The 17,544-nt window shown below is 35.8% G+C and overlaps 1 protein-coding gene across 1 annotated transcript in view; it reads left to right on the top strand.

Annotated features, from left to right (window-relative positions):
* Positions 1–17,544, top strand: part of Fbxl5 (F-box and leucine rich repeat protein 5) — a 42,894-nt gene that overhangs the window by 13,037 nt on the left and 12,313 nt on the right. Inside the window, exons 3-9 of the mRNA XM_038331652.1 lie at positions 837–932; positions 3,842–4,025; positions 6,547–6,729; positions 9,241–9,366; positions 11,303–11,451; positions 12,285–12,367; positions 13,371–14,093. Coding sequence (XP_038187580.1) covers positions 837–932; positions 3,842–4,025; positions 6,547–6,729; positions 9,241–9,366; positions 11,303–11,451; positions 12,285–12,367; positions 13,371–14,093 — 1,544 coding nt within the window. The remainder of the gene's footprint in view (positions 1–836; positions 933–3,841; positions 4,026–6,546; positions 6,730–9,240; positions 9,367–11,302; positions 11,452–12,284; positions 12,368–13,370; positions 14,094–17,544) is intronic.

The following is a 17,544-nucleotide window of genomic DNA, read 5'->3' on the forward strand; positions in this document are numbered from 1 at the left end:
AAGCAGGAAGTAGAAAGACTGAACTGGAAATGATGAGAATTTTTGTCTCTCAAATTCTGCCCTGAGTGACGTACTTATTTCAGCAAGGCCACACCTCCCAAGTCTCCCCAAACAGTGCCACTGATTGGGAACCAGATACAGACACTGAAGCCTTTGGAAATATTCTCATTCAAATCACCACAGTATCAGTATATTTTTAAAATATTTCATTGTTTTGTAAGTTTCCCATATTTTTTCATTGAGAAGAGAGAACAGATGAATAAGTTACAGGGAAATGTGATTTTAATTCATGTGTGGAAGAAATGTTTGGCTGTTGAGAGGTATCTAGAACTCTAAAATGTTTCTTGCCTTTATAAATGGTAATAGATGTGATCTGTTAGGATAGCATTAAATGTATTATAAAACCTTTTTATAGTATATTTTAAAATATACTTGCTGTATTTTAATAAAATTAATAAAAAACAACCAAAGATTAGGGTTACTAGGGAATTCAAAGCTTATTATTTAAGGACTCTGAGTGGGTGGTGGTGCCAAGGCTGAGTGTACAGTGTCAGGCATATTAGTAAGTGCTCCGGCCTTGAGCTGCATCCTAACTCTAAGGATATCTTTATGCTAAAAGAAGACTAAGTTGACTTCCTGTGATCAGGCAACATAGAACGAAGCAAACCTTTACGTATATTTGAGACTGTCTTGCTATATTGTCCTGGTTGGTGTGGAACTGGGTATGAGACCAGGCTGGCCTCAAACTTAGAGATCTGTTTGCTGCTCTCTCCTGAGTGCTGCTTTAAGATATATGTCTTTACTTCCTGCTAATGTGTGTTATTCTTTGTTTCTAGAATGAGTATGAGCAGTTAAATTATGCAAAACAGCTGAAAGAGAGATTGGAGGCTTTTACAAGAGATTTTCTTCCTCACATGAAAGAGGAAGAAGAGGTAAGCAGCGTTTTTCTTTGTTGTGATTTATATTCATAATTTAATAGAAAATACAATTTTGCATCAGTTTCTTCAAAATAATGCATAAAAAGAAAATCTTTTATTGGTAGACAGAATCCTCTGCCTTCTTTTGGGAACATGAATGGAATCCAGTGTTAATTTATTTTTATTTAGAAAGCTTGCTACTTTCACTGAATGAATGAACTTAATTACTTAAGAAATATGTATTTTTATGTTTGATAGCACTGTGATATATGTTCATAATTGTCACTAATTTCTCATAACCTTTAGAAGATTCTGTAAATCTTTAAATATTTTCTGTATGCTAGATTTAAAGAGCTTTTAATATTTTTTTTCATGAGTGGACTTGAATAATTAAATGGTGGTTTTAAATTTATCGCTGTTGTGCCTCATGTACATGAAATAGTGTATCAGTAAATACATGGCAAACAATTTTTCTTCTTTCCATAATGAGTATCCAGCAGAAGATAAACTATCCTATGAGGACCGTTTTCTTTCTTTCTTTCTTTCTTTCTTTCTTTCTTTCTTTCTTTCTTTCTTTCTTTCTCTCTCTCTCTCTCTCTCTCTCTCTCTCTCTCGATTTATTTTTATTTTACATGTAGGACCGTTTTCTTTCTTTCTTTCTTTCTTTCTTTCTTTCTTTCTTTCTTTCTTTCTTCTTTCTTCCTCTCTCTCTCTCTCTCTCTCTCTCTCTCTCTCTCTCTCTCTCTCTCGATTTATTTTTATTTTACATGTCTGAGTGTTTTGTCTATATGTGCCAAAAGATGACACCAGATTCCATGGACTGAGGTTACAGATGATTTTGAGTCACCATACGGGTGCTAGAAGCCAAAGCGAGGCCCTTTGCAGGACCAGCAAGTTGTGTTAACTGACTAGCCAGCTTTAGTTTGAAGAAAAACAAACAAAAACAAATACTAAACATTTATTCTGCATTTTGGGAATTTTCCCCTTCCACCATAGGTTCTGGGAATTTTACTCAGGTTATCTGTCTTTGTAGCAGATACTCCTATCTACTCAGCCCCCTTGTTGGGCTCTGTATACTTTTTTTTTTTAGCTGTAAATCTTATTTATTGTGATGCACAATTATGGTTTCCCCTTAAAATTGGCTTGAGTTAAACAAAAAGAAATGCAGCCTACTTTCTAAATTCCTCCCAGAATGGAAAGCATTGATTTGGTGCTCTTTCATTGGTACTTGATCATATCTCATTATAGTGACTTTTTATAATGTAATATGTAGTCAGTGCTTAAACTAAGTATTTCTTCTTTCTCCTCCTCCTCCTTCTTTTAAATTGAAAAACTGTTTTTCTTTTTCCTCTCACATAATATGTATTGGTTATGGTTCCCCTCCCTCTACTCCTCCTAGCTTTTCCCTCCCTCTCCCTCCATCTTGATCCACCCCTTTCCTATCTCTCATTAGAAAACAATCAGGCTTCTGTGGGATAATTATATAACATAATATAGTAAGATAAAACAAAAACTAATGCATTAGAATTGGACACAGCAAACAAACAGAAGGAAAAGAACCCAAGCAAAGTACAAGAATCAGAGACCCACTCATTTGCACCCTTGGGAATCCCATAAAAACACCAAACTGGAAACCATAATATGCATGTAAGGGACCCTGAGGGGAAACCGTAACCAAGATATATTATGTGAGAGGAAAAAGAAAATCCTATTTTCAATTAAAAAAAAAAAGGAGAAAAAAGAAAAATGCTTAGTTGAAGAGAAGAAAAATAAATATCTGTTGTCACATATCTATATATGGCATGTATATGTACTTATTTTATACACATACATATGTATACACGTACATACATATATGATAAAAAAAAGAAAGAAGAGTCCTGACATGACATGAGGAAGAAACCTCCAAAGATGCTGTTTGGCTTGGCTTTTGTTGACCATCTACTGCTGGGCATATAGCCTACCCTTAAGAGTAGTTTGTAGCTGTTTCTTCTGATTCCTGTCAAAGTTATTGATGAAACTGGAAACAACAACAAAGCCTTGTTCTTCATTTAAAGATTATAATCCTATTCATTGGAGATTAGGACTGTTTTGCAGAAGAAGTCTCTGTAAAGTTCCATAAGACCCACTGAAGTAAAATATAAACTAGCAATTAGAACAATGTTGGACAATTAGAACAGTTGTTTGGCCTCCATTATACTGGGTAGTATATTCATCTATGGAAAAGGCCCTGAGTACCAGAAGGCAGTGCCTTAGTCGTTTCATCGCTGTGCAGATGTACCTATGACCAAAGCAACTCTCTTCAAAAGGAAAATATTTAATTGGAGCCTTGCATATTGTTTCAGGGGCTTAGTCCATTATCATCATGACAGAGAGCATGGCTGCAGGGAGCAGGCAGGTGTAGTGTTAGAGAAGTAAGTAAGAACTACTTCCTGATCTGTAGGCAGGGAGACAGACAGACAACACCACCCCCCCCCCCCCCACACACAGAGATCTTGGCAAGGCCTTTTGAAACTCTGAAGCCCACCTCCAGTGACACCCTTCCTCCAACAAGACCATACCTTTTAATCCTTCTTAAATAGTGTATTTTACTAATGATTAATCATTTAAATATATGAGACTATGGGTGCCATTCTTATTCAAACTACCACAGGCAGGTAGTGGGCTAAGTGTCTAATAATAACAAAATGATCAACTGTTTAACAAGCTTGGTACAGGAAAACCTTGTTCTTTTAAATTGTGGAGAGGCCTACAGAATCATAGAAAAAGATCCTTTTTCTATGTTCTTTTAAAAATTTAGTTTAGTGATAATAACTATAAATTTTATCTCTTTGAATTGTGCGTTCATAGTACTCAGCTTGAGCCATTAGTAAAAGGTTTTGAGTGAATTGAAATTCTTTCCCTATAAATCCTTTTAACTCTAGGTTTTCCAGCCCATGCTAATGGAATATTTCACCTATGAAGAGCTTAAAGATATCAAAAAGAAAGTGATTGCACAGCATTGCTCACAGGACACCGCAGAGCTCCTTAGAGGGCTCAGCCTTTGGAATCAAGCTGAAGAGCGGCAGAAAGTTTTCAAATACTCTGTGGATGAAAAATCAGATACAGGTAAGATTCATCTATTTTGACAGAACTGTTTGTTAGTACAGTGCTATTATTGACATTTTGTTATAAATTATAAATTTTGTTTAAGGAGTAATTTGTCAGGTTTACACTGTGGTCTGTTTAAGCCATTTAGTTTTACTTAAAAATACAATTGAGGGCAGTAGTTTCTATTGTAGAATTTAGTGTTTATAATCTTCCATCTTGTAGGCTTGGGTTACATATAATGTAATGTTTCTTGGGTGAATTTGTAGGAATAAAATAAGTACACTTTGACCAATGAAAATTCAGGACCGCTGTGTTCAGAGCAGTGTGTATCAGATAGATAGCTTTCTGAGCTCCCTTGATCATACTAATAGGTTTAATTTTTTTTCCTTTATTTTTAGTGTATGTATAGGGGTGTTTTGCCTGCTGTATGCCTATGTAGCACATGCATTCACATAGACTAGAAGAGGGTGTCAGATTTCCTGGGACTGGAGTATAGTTGGTGGTGTACTACCATGTGGATACTGCGAGTGGAATCTGGGTCCTCTGGGAAAACAGCCAGCGTTTTTAACCTCTGGTCTTTCTCTCCAGCCTTCTAATACCATTTTTTATTTTTGTGTATTTTCATCAGTTTCCAAAGTCAGTTAATTTATAAGCATTGTCCTTGACTTACATATGGTTCAATAGAATTTTTGTACTTTATAATGGCGTGAAAGTAACTTGTATACTTCAGTTTTGCAGTTTGGTTCTTTTTAAGCCTAGTTTGTATGCAGTATAAAGCTTTCTTAATATCTAAATGCTAAGCAGCAGCGGACCATGGTTCCTAGCCAATAATATCCTCCCAGGGATCAAACCAGTCATGCATTTTGGTCATGGAGAACAGTTGATGCCCTACAGCTCAACAGCTGTGGTGGTTGCTAGGTTAGATGCATTTCTGTTCCTAGATATGTATAACTTATGATGGATTTATTAGGGCTATAACTCCATTTTGAGTTAAGGAAAGGAACATTTATAATTTTATTTTTATCCTCTGATGTTTATCATTCTCTCAGTATTATCTCCAGTAATGTTCATACTCTAGTATGAGAAGCAAAGCAAAGCTTTTCTATGTAGTTACTTTAAGAATTCATACAAGAAATGCAAATAAAATAGATGCTTACCTTTTCTAATAGACTGTTATCTTATTTTTATTCTTATTTATCTCAAAAGCATTGTTTTTTAGAACATTAAAATATATAGTTGGTTCCAGGCGTGGTTGTGCACACCATTAATCACAGCATTCTGGAGGCACAGAAACAGACAGATCTTTGAGTTTGAGGCTAGCATAGTCTGCATAGCAAATTCCAGGCCAGCCAGGGAATAGACAAAAGAAAAACAAACAGAAGAACCCAAATAGTTGGCATCCTTAGTCTAGCAGAAATTCTTCTGCTTCTTGATAGGTAATGACAATGTTAGTCCTGTAAAATTTTTGAAATTGGTATTTTTCCTATATTAAAGTAGTCAGATTCATGTTTAAACAAAATTATTTTATAAGTTGAAGCTATGATTTAAACCCATAAAGCTTTGAGCTTTACTCTTGAAATACAGCTTGTGCCCTAAATACCATACCAAAGCCTGTTGTGTCTTGTTTAATTATAACTATAAAATGGAGTTTAAAAGCATCACACACATTTAATTTTCCCTCTCCTTCAAAGCAAATTATAGCAGCATTGTGTTTAAAATATTTGGCATTTTAAAAGTGGCAGTTTAAAGTAGTTTGATCATAGCATTTCTATATTTAAAATTCTTTATGAAGAACCAGATATACAAGAGTCTCATTTTTATACTATTTTGGAGACAACTCATTCTTTTTCTTAACACCACATTTTCATTTTTCTTTCAGAAAAATTAGACCAAATTACAAGATCATAGAAAGTTGTTTATCTAGTGACTTTCTAAAATACTTAATAACAAAAGATTTCTTACCAGTGCACCAGGGGCATTTATGCTTACTGAATTGGTACATAGTTTAAATAGGTTAAGGCATTTGTACATTAGAAAAATTAGATTTCATAGAATTTTTACATGAAATATCAAAGTCATAGAAGGAACACAAGGAAGGAACTAACAGGAGCCTTAATGCATGAGTAGAAAATGTGAGCATGTGTCATTAACAATGCCTTATAGATCTCATAATCTGGCTGAGTATATGCTTGCTGCTTTAAAGCAGTGTAACCTGTTTGGTTTCTTTTTCAAATGATGCTGCTTGTGCTACAAAGTGAGTATTGTGTTCTCTCTGACGCCTTTGTAAGAGGAAGTCAATTCCATGTTCATTATTGTAGCTCCCACTGATGAAGTATGATCTGGGCCATGATAGTTTAACCCTACGGGTTCTTAGCAAGTTCAACATCCCCATGTTACCTCTAATACGTGTTATTTCCTTTTCCCGTGTTGCAAGCAGGAAGGAATTAACTTCAGGCACTGACTTTTACTTGTGTGATTGTAATTTCTTACTGCATTGCTCATGTAGCCTTACTGTTAAAGGTTTTCTTTTTTATTTCAGAAGCGGAAGTGTCAGAACACTCCACAGGTATAACCCATCTTCCTCCTGAGGTAATGCTGTCCATTTTCAGTTATCTTAATCCTCAAGAATTGTGTCGATGCAGTCAAGTCAGTACTAAGTGGTCTCAGCTGGCAAAAACAGGATCTTTGTGGAAACATCTTTACCCTGTTCATTGGGCCAGAGGTAGGTAAATGGGACTTTCAATTTGATTAATCTGTAATGCCAGGGAAAGGAAACTTTGAGGGTTTGGCCAAAAAATAGATTTTATAGTTGATGTGGTTTTAGTATACGTTTTAGAAGAGCTAGCAATGGTGAAGTATTTGTGAGTAAACTATATAATTGCTACAGTTTCCTTTAGAATAATTAGGAAAAATATGTCAGAGGGATTGTAAAGAACATTGGTAAAATGTTGATAATTGTTGGAGATTAAAAAATGGGTACACAGAGATTCATTGTACTGCATCTTTGTACATATGACTATGGTTAAAACTTTTCATAGAAGTTTAAAATAAATGTAATTGATTTTTAGAATTGTTAAATAATTGGATTATTTGAGTATTTTAAACAGACTCAGTTCTATAAAATATTAAGATGAGCTATGTACAGTTCTTGTTTGGTCATGGTTTAAAGTAACCGACTCTGTTTTTGCCTTTAACATAGCTTTTTACAATGATTGATATTGTGTTTTTCTTTAAATCACATTAGTTTTTTTGCACTAAGTTACTTTTACATCTGAAGGTTTAGAGAAACTTTACTCATGAGCATGTTAAATAGTCATGGAGTATTTATAGTTATTGTGCACTACATTGTTTTGTTGGTAATTAAACATTCTTTTAAGTATCTCTTAAGTATTTGCTTAAAATTCATATAAGTTAATATACTTTCCCCTTATAGTACATTTTGCAATGGAAATACATATTTCTTAACAAAATTTTGACTATTTTGAATTGTGAGTCTTACTTAAAAACAGTTTATTTGATAAAAAGTGAGATTCTCACTATTTAGTGCTGGCTGGCCTTGAACTCAGATGTCCACCTGCCTCTTTTTTTGCTAGCACTGTTTTGAAAAGTGTGTTTAATCTAGTGCCTAAGCTGAACTCTTAATCTTCATCCTTCTGCATCAGACTCCTTAGTGCTGGAATTAGAGGCACCTTCTCATGCAGTTTTAAAATAAGTTGTTTTTTTTTTTTTTTAGATATTTAGTGTTTTGGGAGTGATCAGAATTATTATTTTATTAGATCAATTTTTTCACATTAGTTGTAGGATGGCAAAATTTGAGTAAAAAATGAGTCAGCTTTTTCTTGTTCAGCTGGTTTTAATTAAGAATTAAGATATCCAAATGATGGTATGAATACCATTGAAAGTGATGCTGTGTTGATTTCATGAAGCCACTGCACCTTAAATATGCTACTTCACTTTTTTCTGTTTTTAATATATTTAGACCAAACCTTTGGTTAAAATTTCTTTTTGCTAATGACATTTATTTTTGTTCAGGATATTTACAATGTCTGAAGATACCTTTGCTTGCCCTAGTTCTGGTTATTATACCATTATCTAGTGCAGTGGTTCTCAACTTGTGTATCTCTACCCCTTTGTGGGTCTCGTATCAGATATTTACATTATGGTTCATAATAGTAGCAAAATTAGAGTTATGAAGTAGCAATGAAAATAATTTTATGCTTGGGGGGGGGGTCACCACAACATGAGGAACTGTATTATAGGGTCAAAGCATTAGGAAGGTTGAGAACCACTGGTCTAGTGGATAGAGTCCTAGATTGCTGCTAAGCACCTTGTAATCCATAGGCTCGCAACTTAAGTCAAAGGACTGCCCAGATTTAGATGTCAGTGTTGTCTAGGTTGATAAACCCTAGATGTTATAAGAATTTAATAAATTGTTATTGTCTCCATCTTCATGAACATATAATACATGTACTGTAATTGTAGCATCTGTGACTTCTGTTCCTATCTAATTGTGTACTGCTGGCCAATCACCACAGAGTACTTTGTGAGCTGTCCTCAGAATGAGGCTATTACTGTATCCAAAGTGAAGGTACTGCAGGGAAGAAAAGATTAGGTCATTTCCAGTGGTTTCTTTTTTTGAAATTGCACCTATAAATACTGATAATTATTTTCTTAGAAATTAGATTATGATCATTAAGCTTATTTTTTTAAGGGTATCACTGACAACTTACTTTTCTTACAGAGCAGATACATGGCAAGTATATAGCAAACTATGTAAGCTTTTGAAGTTCTTTTTCTTTAGTTTTAGAGAAAGGTACTCTGGAAAATACTGCTGGTTAGTAATTACTACTATTGTTTGAACTCACATAGCTCTAATTCTTTTAGTGTGTTTTTTTAAAATATTTATTTATTATGTATACAGTATTCTGTCTGTGTGTATGCCTGCAGGCCAGAGGAGGGCATCAGACCCCATTACAGATGGTTGTGAGCCACCATGTGGTTGCTGGGAATTGAACTCAGGACCTTTGGAAGAGCAGGCAATGCTCTTAACCTCTGAGCCATCTCTCCAGCCCTCTTTTAGTGTGTTTTAAATTGAATCCTTTGCTTATATGTGTAGGTTAAAAAAATTCTAAAAATAGCTATTGCCCGAAATTCAAGTGTGAATAGGGGATTCTTTTTTGTAATAACTTTCTATCTAATTTGACTTTGTTCCTCTTGTTTATTCATCGTCTAGGTGACTGGTATAGTGGTCCTGCCACTGAACTTGACACAGAACCTGACGAGGAATGGGTGAGAAGTAGGAAAGATGAAAGTCGTGCTTTTCAGGAGTGGGATGAAGACGCTGATAGAGATGAATCTGGTATTTCATGCTTGAAATGAAAATTATTACATGGTGTTTAAAAAACTGGTATTCTCATTAATAATTATTGGGTCTTAAAATTTATGTATTTCATGTTTTCTAAAGATTTTTAAAATCTGCTCTGAAGATTTTGAAGGAACAATAAGTACGTTTAGAATTTCTTGTTAGAAGTACTTTCTAAAATAGACTGGTTTCTCTTCTATTTTTATATTAAAATAACAAAGTCAGAAAATGATCCCTATTTTATGTAGAAATAAATTATCTTCATTATAGTGCTTTACAGCTTACATTATGTGATTTAGGGTTTTGATTAATCAATTTATCAGCATTTATTGTATCATCTGTGGTTGAGGGGCGAAAGGATGATGTTTTGTCTATTTGTGAAGTCATATCATTTGCCTCAGGGTTATTGTAGAGTTAAGAACTAGTATTTATGAGAAATTGGGGGGGGGTATAACTTAGGGTAGAGCACTTGTATAACATTGTAAAGCCCTGGGTTTAGTCTGCAATGCTACAGAAAAAAAAATCATGTGTGAAGATTAATTGTGTTGCACAGTTTTAGGGTCCTCCCAGTTAAGTACTGTATGAGGTAGAGTTTGAAAGTGGCTAAAAATTTATCCCTGCTGTTAAATAAATAGAAGTAAGGGAGAATTTAGAATACATAATTCTTCCTATAAGGTACATAATGAGAATTGCTGTAATAGAGATGTACAGATGATGTTTCAGGATATAGAAGAGGAAGGCAGATTCTGTCTTAGATACTAATTTACATAGTAATTTCTAAAAGATCATAAACTAGTGAAAATTTATAGATGAGAAATTTTAAATTTCTGTTTATAAAGCTCAAGTAAGTAGGCTGGTCTTTGTTGAAAATAAGAATTAAAATGATTTTACTTTAGTAACTAATGTATTTTAGGTTTTCATGAGTTGAAGGGGGACATTTTGGTATAGTTTCAGGAGTTTGAAATTTGTTTAATAAGGAAGAGATCTATGTTTGTTGGTTTCAATCATGTTTATCTGTGGCAGACAGTATGGTGTGTAACTTTAGATTTTATACTAAACAAAGCACATCTAGGTAGGGGGCAGACGAATGAATTAGGAATAAAAGTGTAGTGAAATAAATAAGGTTTGCTGAAGTGAATTTTAGTGATAGTATCCAAGTTAAGGAGGAGTTTAAGGTATTTCTAACACACTTGAAATCAGTGAAATAGTCAACAGTTACTCTTTTCACATATTCTTTTTAGCCGCTGTATTCTATTTTAAATAAATCTTTAACCTGTTAAGCTGCTTTATGTAGATATATTTAGGTTAGGAATTTAGGTAAGTATAGTAAAGATAGGATCCTGAAAGGTGGTAGAGATTTTAGGTCCATTTGTAGTATGGTTTTTCTTTGTTGTTTTGTTTTTAATAAAATTGAAGTGTAATTTTTGTTTTACTCAGTATTGGGACTTAAACTCAGGCCTTCGCCCATCTTATGAAAACAGTGTTTACCAAGCTAAAGCTGTAGTTTGTTGTTAGAGAAGTATAACTTGGCATAAACATTTAAGTCAAGTGCAGAAGACCATATTTAACTTCTTAGGAGCGAAGGTGTCATCTTTTTTTGCTTGACGATTCACGATGATAAAGCTAATGAAGTTGTTTCACATCTCTTCTAACTCTGTCCTTTTTAATTAGGTAGAATAACTGATGCTACTTTAAAAACTGTAGATCATTTATTCCTTTGTATCATAGTCTATTCTCTTGAAGAATTTTTACAGTTCTTTGACTATTCGGCATTCTCTTGAGAACTTTCTCTTGTTGCCTGAAAGTGGAATTGCTTGTAAAGGGAGTTTGAGGGCAGCATAGAGTATTTCCTATTTAGTATTTGATGCATCCTTTGAGTGGCCTACTTATAATTGGTGTATCTAGTTCTTAGATGTTTGAATTCATTTTACAGAAGAGTCTGCAGAGGAATCGATTGCTATCAGCATTGCACAAATGGAAAAACGTTTACTCCATGGCTTAATTCATAATGTTCTGCCATATGTTGGTACCTCTGTAAAAACTTTAGTGTTAGCATACAGCTCTGCAGTCTCCAGCAAAATGGTATGTACAAATGAATACTAGCTTGAGTTTTAAGAAAAATAGCAGTGAAACAACTTTGTTTTGGTTATTAATGTTTATTTAAGAGGGAAAGAACAGAGTGTCTTCCCATGGGTAGGTGTACACTTCTTGCTTTCATATAATTGCAGTTCTTAGAGTATTCTTTGTAGCTTAGGAATCATTGCCTGTGCTGTAGATAATGAAAATGAAACTAGGCAGGTAATCATTTATTGGGATTTATAGATGTTAAATGGTGAGTCTTAGTTTTATATGGTTCATTATAACAAGTAAGACATGGCAAGATGGACAAGTGAGGTGAAGCCAGTTTTATAAATGTTATGACTTCCTACATACAATCACTTTAGGTAGTCTTTCAAAAGGTAGATTTTTCTGGGTCTCATTTCTAAGACTCTTTAAGAAGATTACTAGAAATGTGAGCTCAGAGACTAGAAAGGTAAATGACTTGTTTAATAAAGTGCCTTTTGTGCAAGCACAAAGTCCTGAGTCCGGATTCCCAGCCTGTACAGATACATGCATAATGCATATGTCTGTAACCACAGTGCTGGGGGCCAGGGGACATGGGTACCCATTGGCAGCTACACTAGCAGAACCTGTGGCCTTAGAGTTCAGGAGGGAGATACTGAGAATTAACTTCTGTCTTCCACATACACCACACAAACCAACACTGAGTATATCTAGTTTATAATGTGTTAAGTCAATTTTTTTTCTTTCAGTATGCATATAGGCTTAGGAAAACCAGTGAGTTATATTTAGAGTTGTCTGTTGCTTAACTAAAGCTCCACATGTCCTCATGGTGACTTTCTTTTTATTCTTAGGTTAGGCAGATTTTAGAGCTTTGTCCTAACCTGGAACATCTGGATCTTACCCAGACTGATATTTCCGATTCTGCATTTGACAGGTTATTTTTAAATCTCTGGATATAACAAATTCTGACTGAAATCAGTAAAAATATTCTCTATTTCCTTGTTTACATAGTCACTATTTACTTATACTATTTTATATTTCTTCTAAATTCCTGCCATGTGTGACTGTAATTTGATAGAACACTTATTTTTTGATTTACATTTCTACTAAATTTCTCTCATGTATGACTGTAACTTGATAGTTTTGTCTCTTGTTAATATACAGTAGCTGGTCCAGAACATTGGTTCTGTACGTCATGCCTAAGCTTATGAGCCTTGCTTTGTAGCTGTCTAGATTATCATTACCTGTTTTTAACGTTTTAGTCCAGTTTTTAAATGCCTTTTGTCAAAGTTCCCCTTTTTTTTTTTTTTTGTTTTTGTTTTTTTGTTTTTTTTGTTTTTTGGTTTTTCGAGACAGGGTTTCTCTGTGGCTTTGGAGCCTGTCCTGGAACTAGCTCTTGTAGACCAGGCTGGTCTCGAACTCACAGAGATCCGCCTGCCTCTGCCTCCCGAGTGCTGGGATTAAAGGCGTGCGCCACCACCGCCCGGCTCAAAGTTCCCTTTTAATTCGTGGTTTTTCTGGTTTAGTACCAATTGTTTAGGCCACATTCTTTGTAAATGATTCTTCCTTGGAGGCTACTAGTTTTCTTTATCCTTTCTTTTTGTTTTCTTTTTCTTTCAGAGGGAAAGAGAGATTCTTCTACCTGTTTCTAAAGTTTGTTTCTTTCATGTGTATTCTGCCTTTCCTCTACTGCTTACTCTTCGAACAGGAAACTGTCTCTTCCATCCTGTCCTCTACTAGCTTAGCAATGATATTTGTTTTTTCTTTTTTTAATTACTTACCTTAGTATCTTTTTTATCCTTAGTCCTAAATATTCCCTGATGATAGAAGTTCTAGAAATAAAATGATTATTTTGTATTTTAAATAATTTAATGCTCATCTGTATATATGTAGTTTAATGCTTTTGAAGAATTTAATAGTCTTCCTCCCTCTTGTAGTTGGTCTTGGCTTGGTTGTTGCCAGAGTCTTCGGCATCTTGATCTATCTGGATGTGAAAAAATCACAGACATGGCTCTAGAGAAGATTTCTAGAGCTCTTGGAGTTCTAACATCTTACCAGAGTGGCTTTTTGAAAAGTGCAGGCAAGGCTGTTTCAAGTCCATGGACAAATAAAGACATTACCATACAATCCCCCAAGCAGTTTGCCAGTTTGCACAATTTGACTGACAAAGGTGTTGGTGAAGAAATAGACAACGAGCACACTTGGACTAAACCTGTGTCTTCTGAAAGTTTGACTTCTCCTTACGTGTGGATGCTGGATGCCGAAGATTTAGCCGATATTGAAGATGCAGTAGAATGGAGACATAGAAATGTTGAAAGTCTCTGTGTAATGGAAGCAGCCTCCAACTTTGGTTGTTCTTCATCTGGTTGTTACAATAAGGACTTTGTGGGATTAAGGACTAGTGTCTGTTGGCAGCAGCATTGTGCTTCTCCAGCCTTTGCATATTGTGGCCATTCATTCTGTTGCACAGGGACAGCTCTAAGGACTATGTCTACACTCCCAGCGACTTCTGCAATGTGTAGAAAAGCATTAAGGACTACATTGCCCAGGGGAAAAGACTTAATTTATTTTGGGAGTGAAAAGTCTGACCAAGAGACTGGACGAGTACTTTTGTTCCTCAGCCTATCTGGATGTTATCAGATCACAGACCATGGTCTCAGGTGAGTGATCAGTTTCAGTTATTAGGAAGTGGATATATTCTTATTCTCAGATGGTATACTGTGTTTTTGATCTAAGTTTTACTTGATTTCCTTAAGCTAATGATTTATTTGTTACAAGTACTGGAGCAATAGTCCTTCATGAAGTTTGATTTTAGTCAATTCAAATACATTGTGAAATACAGAGGACTAGACATTAGCGGCTTAATCGCATAGTAATCGGCCACATTTTTTATAATATATTTTGGTGGATGGATATGTCGGTTATTGTTTCAAAGACATTACAGAAGTAAATTTTATATTGAGGACTTTGGAAAGCATGTTTGTTAAAGTTTGGTGTGATTTTTATAGCTGTGAAGTACTTGTAACCCAACTTGCTGTTGTTCCGTATCCAGTCATTGCTACTATTGTTGAGACAGTCTCAGTAAGAGGCTTTGACTGGCCTGCTACTTGCCTCTTAGTTCAGTCTGGCTTTGAACTCACAGTGATTCTCGTAGCTCCGCCTCCTAGGTACTGAGACACTGCTTTTTTGAGCCAAGGTCTCACTCTTTCCCAGGCTGCCCTTATACTAGCTACAATTCTGCTTCCTAGCACCCACATGGGATGGGAGTTCATGAGAGCTTGAAACTTTCTGTAACTCTAGTTCTCGATGACCCAGTGCTCTCTTTTGTCCTGTGCAGGTACAGGTATCAACTTGGTGCATACATACATGTGAGCTCACCAGGTCCAGTTGTCACTGCTAGACATCAAACCTAGAGCTTTGTGTATGTTAGACAAGAACTCTAACACTTTGTGACATCCCAGCCCTGTAAGCACAATCTTCAGCATAGTATATTAATTGCCTCCACCCCTCTTTTTTTTTTACTGGAGAGAAAAATAGGGGTAAGTTGTTTAATATCTGAGTAACTGAGAGGCAGATCCCCTCAGCATCCAGATCCCCTCAGCATCCAGGTCTTCTGTATGCTGTGGGACCCACTTAGAGCTGTTAGAATATGAATACTCTTTCTTTTTAGATTTATTTTTAATTAATGTGTGTAGGTATATCTTTCTGTATTTGCTCATATGTGGAGGTGCCTGCTGAGGCCAGAGGCAGTGGATCCTCTGAAATTGGAATGATGGTTGATTATTAGCTGCCTGATATGGGTTCTGGGAACAGAACTTGGGTCCACTGGAAAAACAGTAAATCCTTTTAATCCTGAGTCATCTCTCCAGCCCCAATTACATAGTGTTAGAGACTTGTAGCACGATTAATAAAATCCCACAGATATTGGAGTTCAACCTGAAGATAAGAAAAGCCAGCCACTGACTCTTAACTCTACCTCAGACCTAAATGGCAATCCTGCCTCCAGGCTTCTCACAATGAGACTCAGCTGAGACCTGTCTCCTCACGTCTTATGTTTCTCTCTAGGGCTGGGATTAAAGGCATCCACCACTACTGCCTGACTTCTATGGCCAACTAGTGTGGCTACTGGGATTAAAGGTGTGCCACTACTGCCTGGTCTGTATGGCTGATCAGTGTGGCTATTTTATTTTCTAATCTTCAGGCAAGCTTTATTTATTAAAATTCAAATGAAATATCACTACATTCCCCCTTTTGTTGTCTAAAATAAAAAGAAGGCTGTAACTAATACAAGAAAAACTATATACGATAAGCACGACTATATATAATATAGACAATAATAGCCGGGCGGTGGTGGCGCACGCTTTTAATCCCAGCACTCGGGAGGTAGAGGCAGGCGGATCTCTGTGAGTTCAAGACCAGCCTGGTCTGCAAGAGCTAGCTCCAGGACAAGCTCTAAAAGCTGCGGAGAAACCCTGTCTCGAAAAACAAAAAAAAAATATAGGCAATAATTACATCAACAATGTCTGTCCATTTGTATAAATGCAAAAGCATATACTTATATACATAATTAAAAATAAGCTGAAATGGAGCCAGATACTTTACTATTTTATAATATTTTGATGCTACTGTAAATGGAATTGCTTTCTTAATTTCCTTTTTAGATTGTTCAATGCTGGTACATAGAAAATAATTTGATTTTAGGCAGACTTCCCTCAGAACTCTATCCCAGCTTCCCAAGTTCTGGGATAGATATGTGTCCCCATGGTGGGCAAATGTTTAAAACTGGAATTGATTTTTGTGTGTTGGTTTGTCTACTCCTTTATTTTATTGACTTATTATTGTTAACTGTGCTATGTATGTGATCTTCCCCTCCCTTTTTGATTAGATACCTAGGGTCTTGCACATGTCAGACAAGCGCTCTTCAGTCTATACTCCTAAGTTTGTGTGCGGATTCTTTAAGGTTTTCTACATATAGTGTCATTTATAAACAGATCATTTTGATAACTTCTGATTGGATTTTGTTTATCCAATTGATCTGACTAGATTTATGGTGTTTTAACATAAGTAGAAATGATAGTACTATTTCAATGATTATAGCTTTGTAGTAAGTTTAGAAATAGAAATTTGTCTCTCACCCTGCGTAATTTAAGATTGTTTGGCTCTCTGGAGTCTCTTGATACTAATCATGAATATTAAAGGTAGCTGCATCACTGAGAAAGCCACCCACCATGAGTCACAAAAGTCGTACCTAGAGTTCCCTGTCAGGCAGCTCTGCAGTAGCGTTTTATTATCTGCCACATTTTTTACTGCTTGTGTGATGCCGGGAAAGGGCCTTGTGAACCCTGAACTGAATCTTTTAAGTGTGGTAAACTTCGTGAGCCTAGTAAGTTTTATGAATGTAAAGAGTCTTCTGAACTTCTGCCTCTAAGAGAGAATTTTCCATTTAGGAAAAATAGCATACAACACCCCTCCCTAAAACTCTTTGATTCATCCTATACCCACATCCAGATGTTCATGAGTTTTGGAGGGCCCGATAAAGGAATCTGATCATTTTCCGCCTCTTATGGCTGAGCATTCATTATACCACCTGCTGAAGCAGCAACTGTCGATCTCAGCAGTTTGAAAGTTCAAATGCTTAAAAAGTTTTCCTCTGTGACTGAGATTGACAGCCACAGTCATTTGTGGGAACAAACAACATTTAAAAGCATGCAGTTTGTAGAGACATCCCATTTATTTAAACAAAACAGTAGTAGAGATCGCCCTGGCTGCCAAAGCATAGAGAGGTAGCCATTTGGTACTGTGATGATGTTTAAGAGTACCTTTCTCCCTTTGTGTAAGATGCCTTCAAACAATTTTGTCTTTTTTGTGGAGGTATGTAGGTGGGGGAATGTTTCAGTTAAGGTTTTATTGCTGTGAAGAGATACCATGACCATAGCAACCTTTTTTTTTTTTCCTTTTTGGTAGGACAGTGTTTAAGACAGGGTTTCTCTGTGTAGCTGTCCTGGAACTGGAACTTGCTCCATAGACCAGGCTGGCCTCGAGCTCACCGATATCTGCCTGTCTCTGCCTTCTGAGTGCTGGGATTAAAGGCGTGCACCACCACTGCCCAGT

This window comes from Arvicola amphibius, chromosome 1 (genome assembly GCF_903992535.2).
Source record: "Arvicola amphibius chromosome 1, mArvAmp1.2, whole genome shotgun sequence".
In the NCBI taxonomy this organism is placed as follows: domain Eukaryota; kingdom Metazoa; phylum Chordata; class Mammalia; order Rodentia; family Cricetidae; genus Arvicola; species Arvicola amphibius.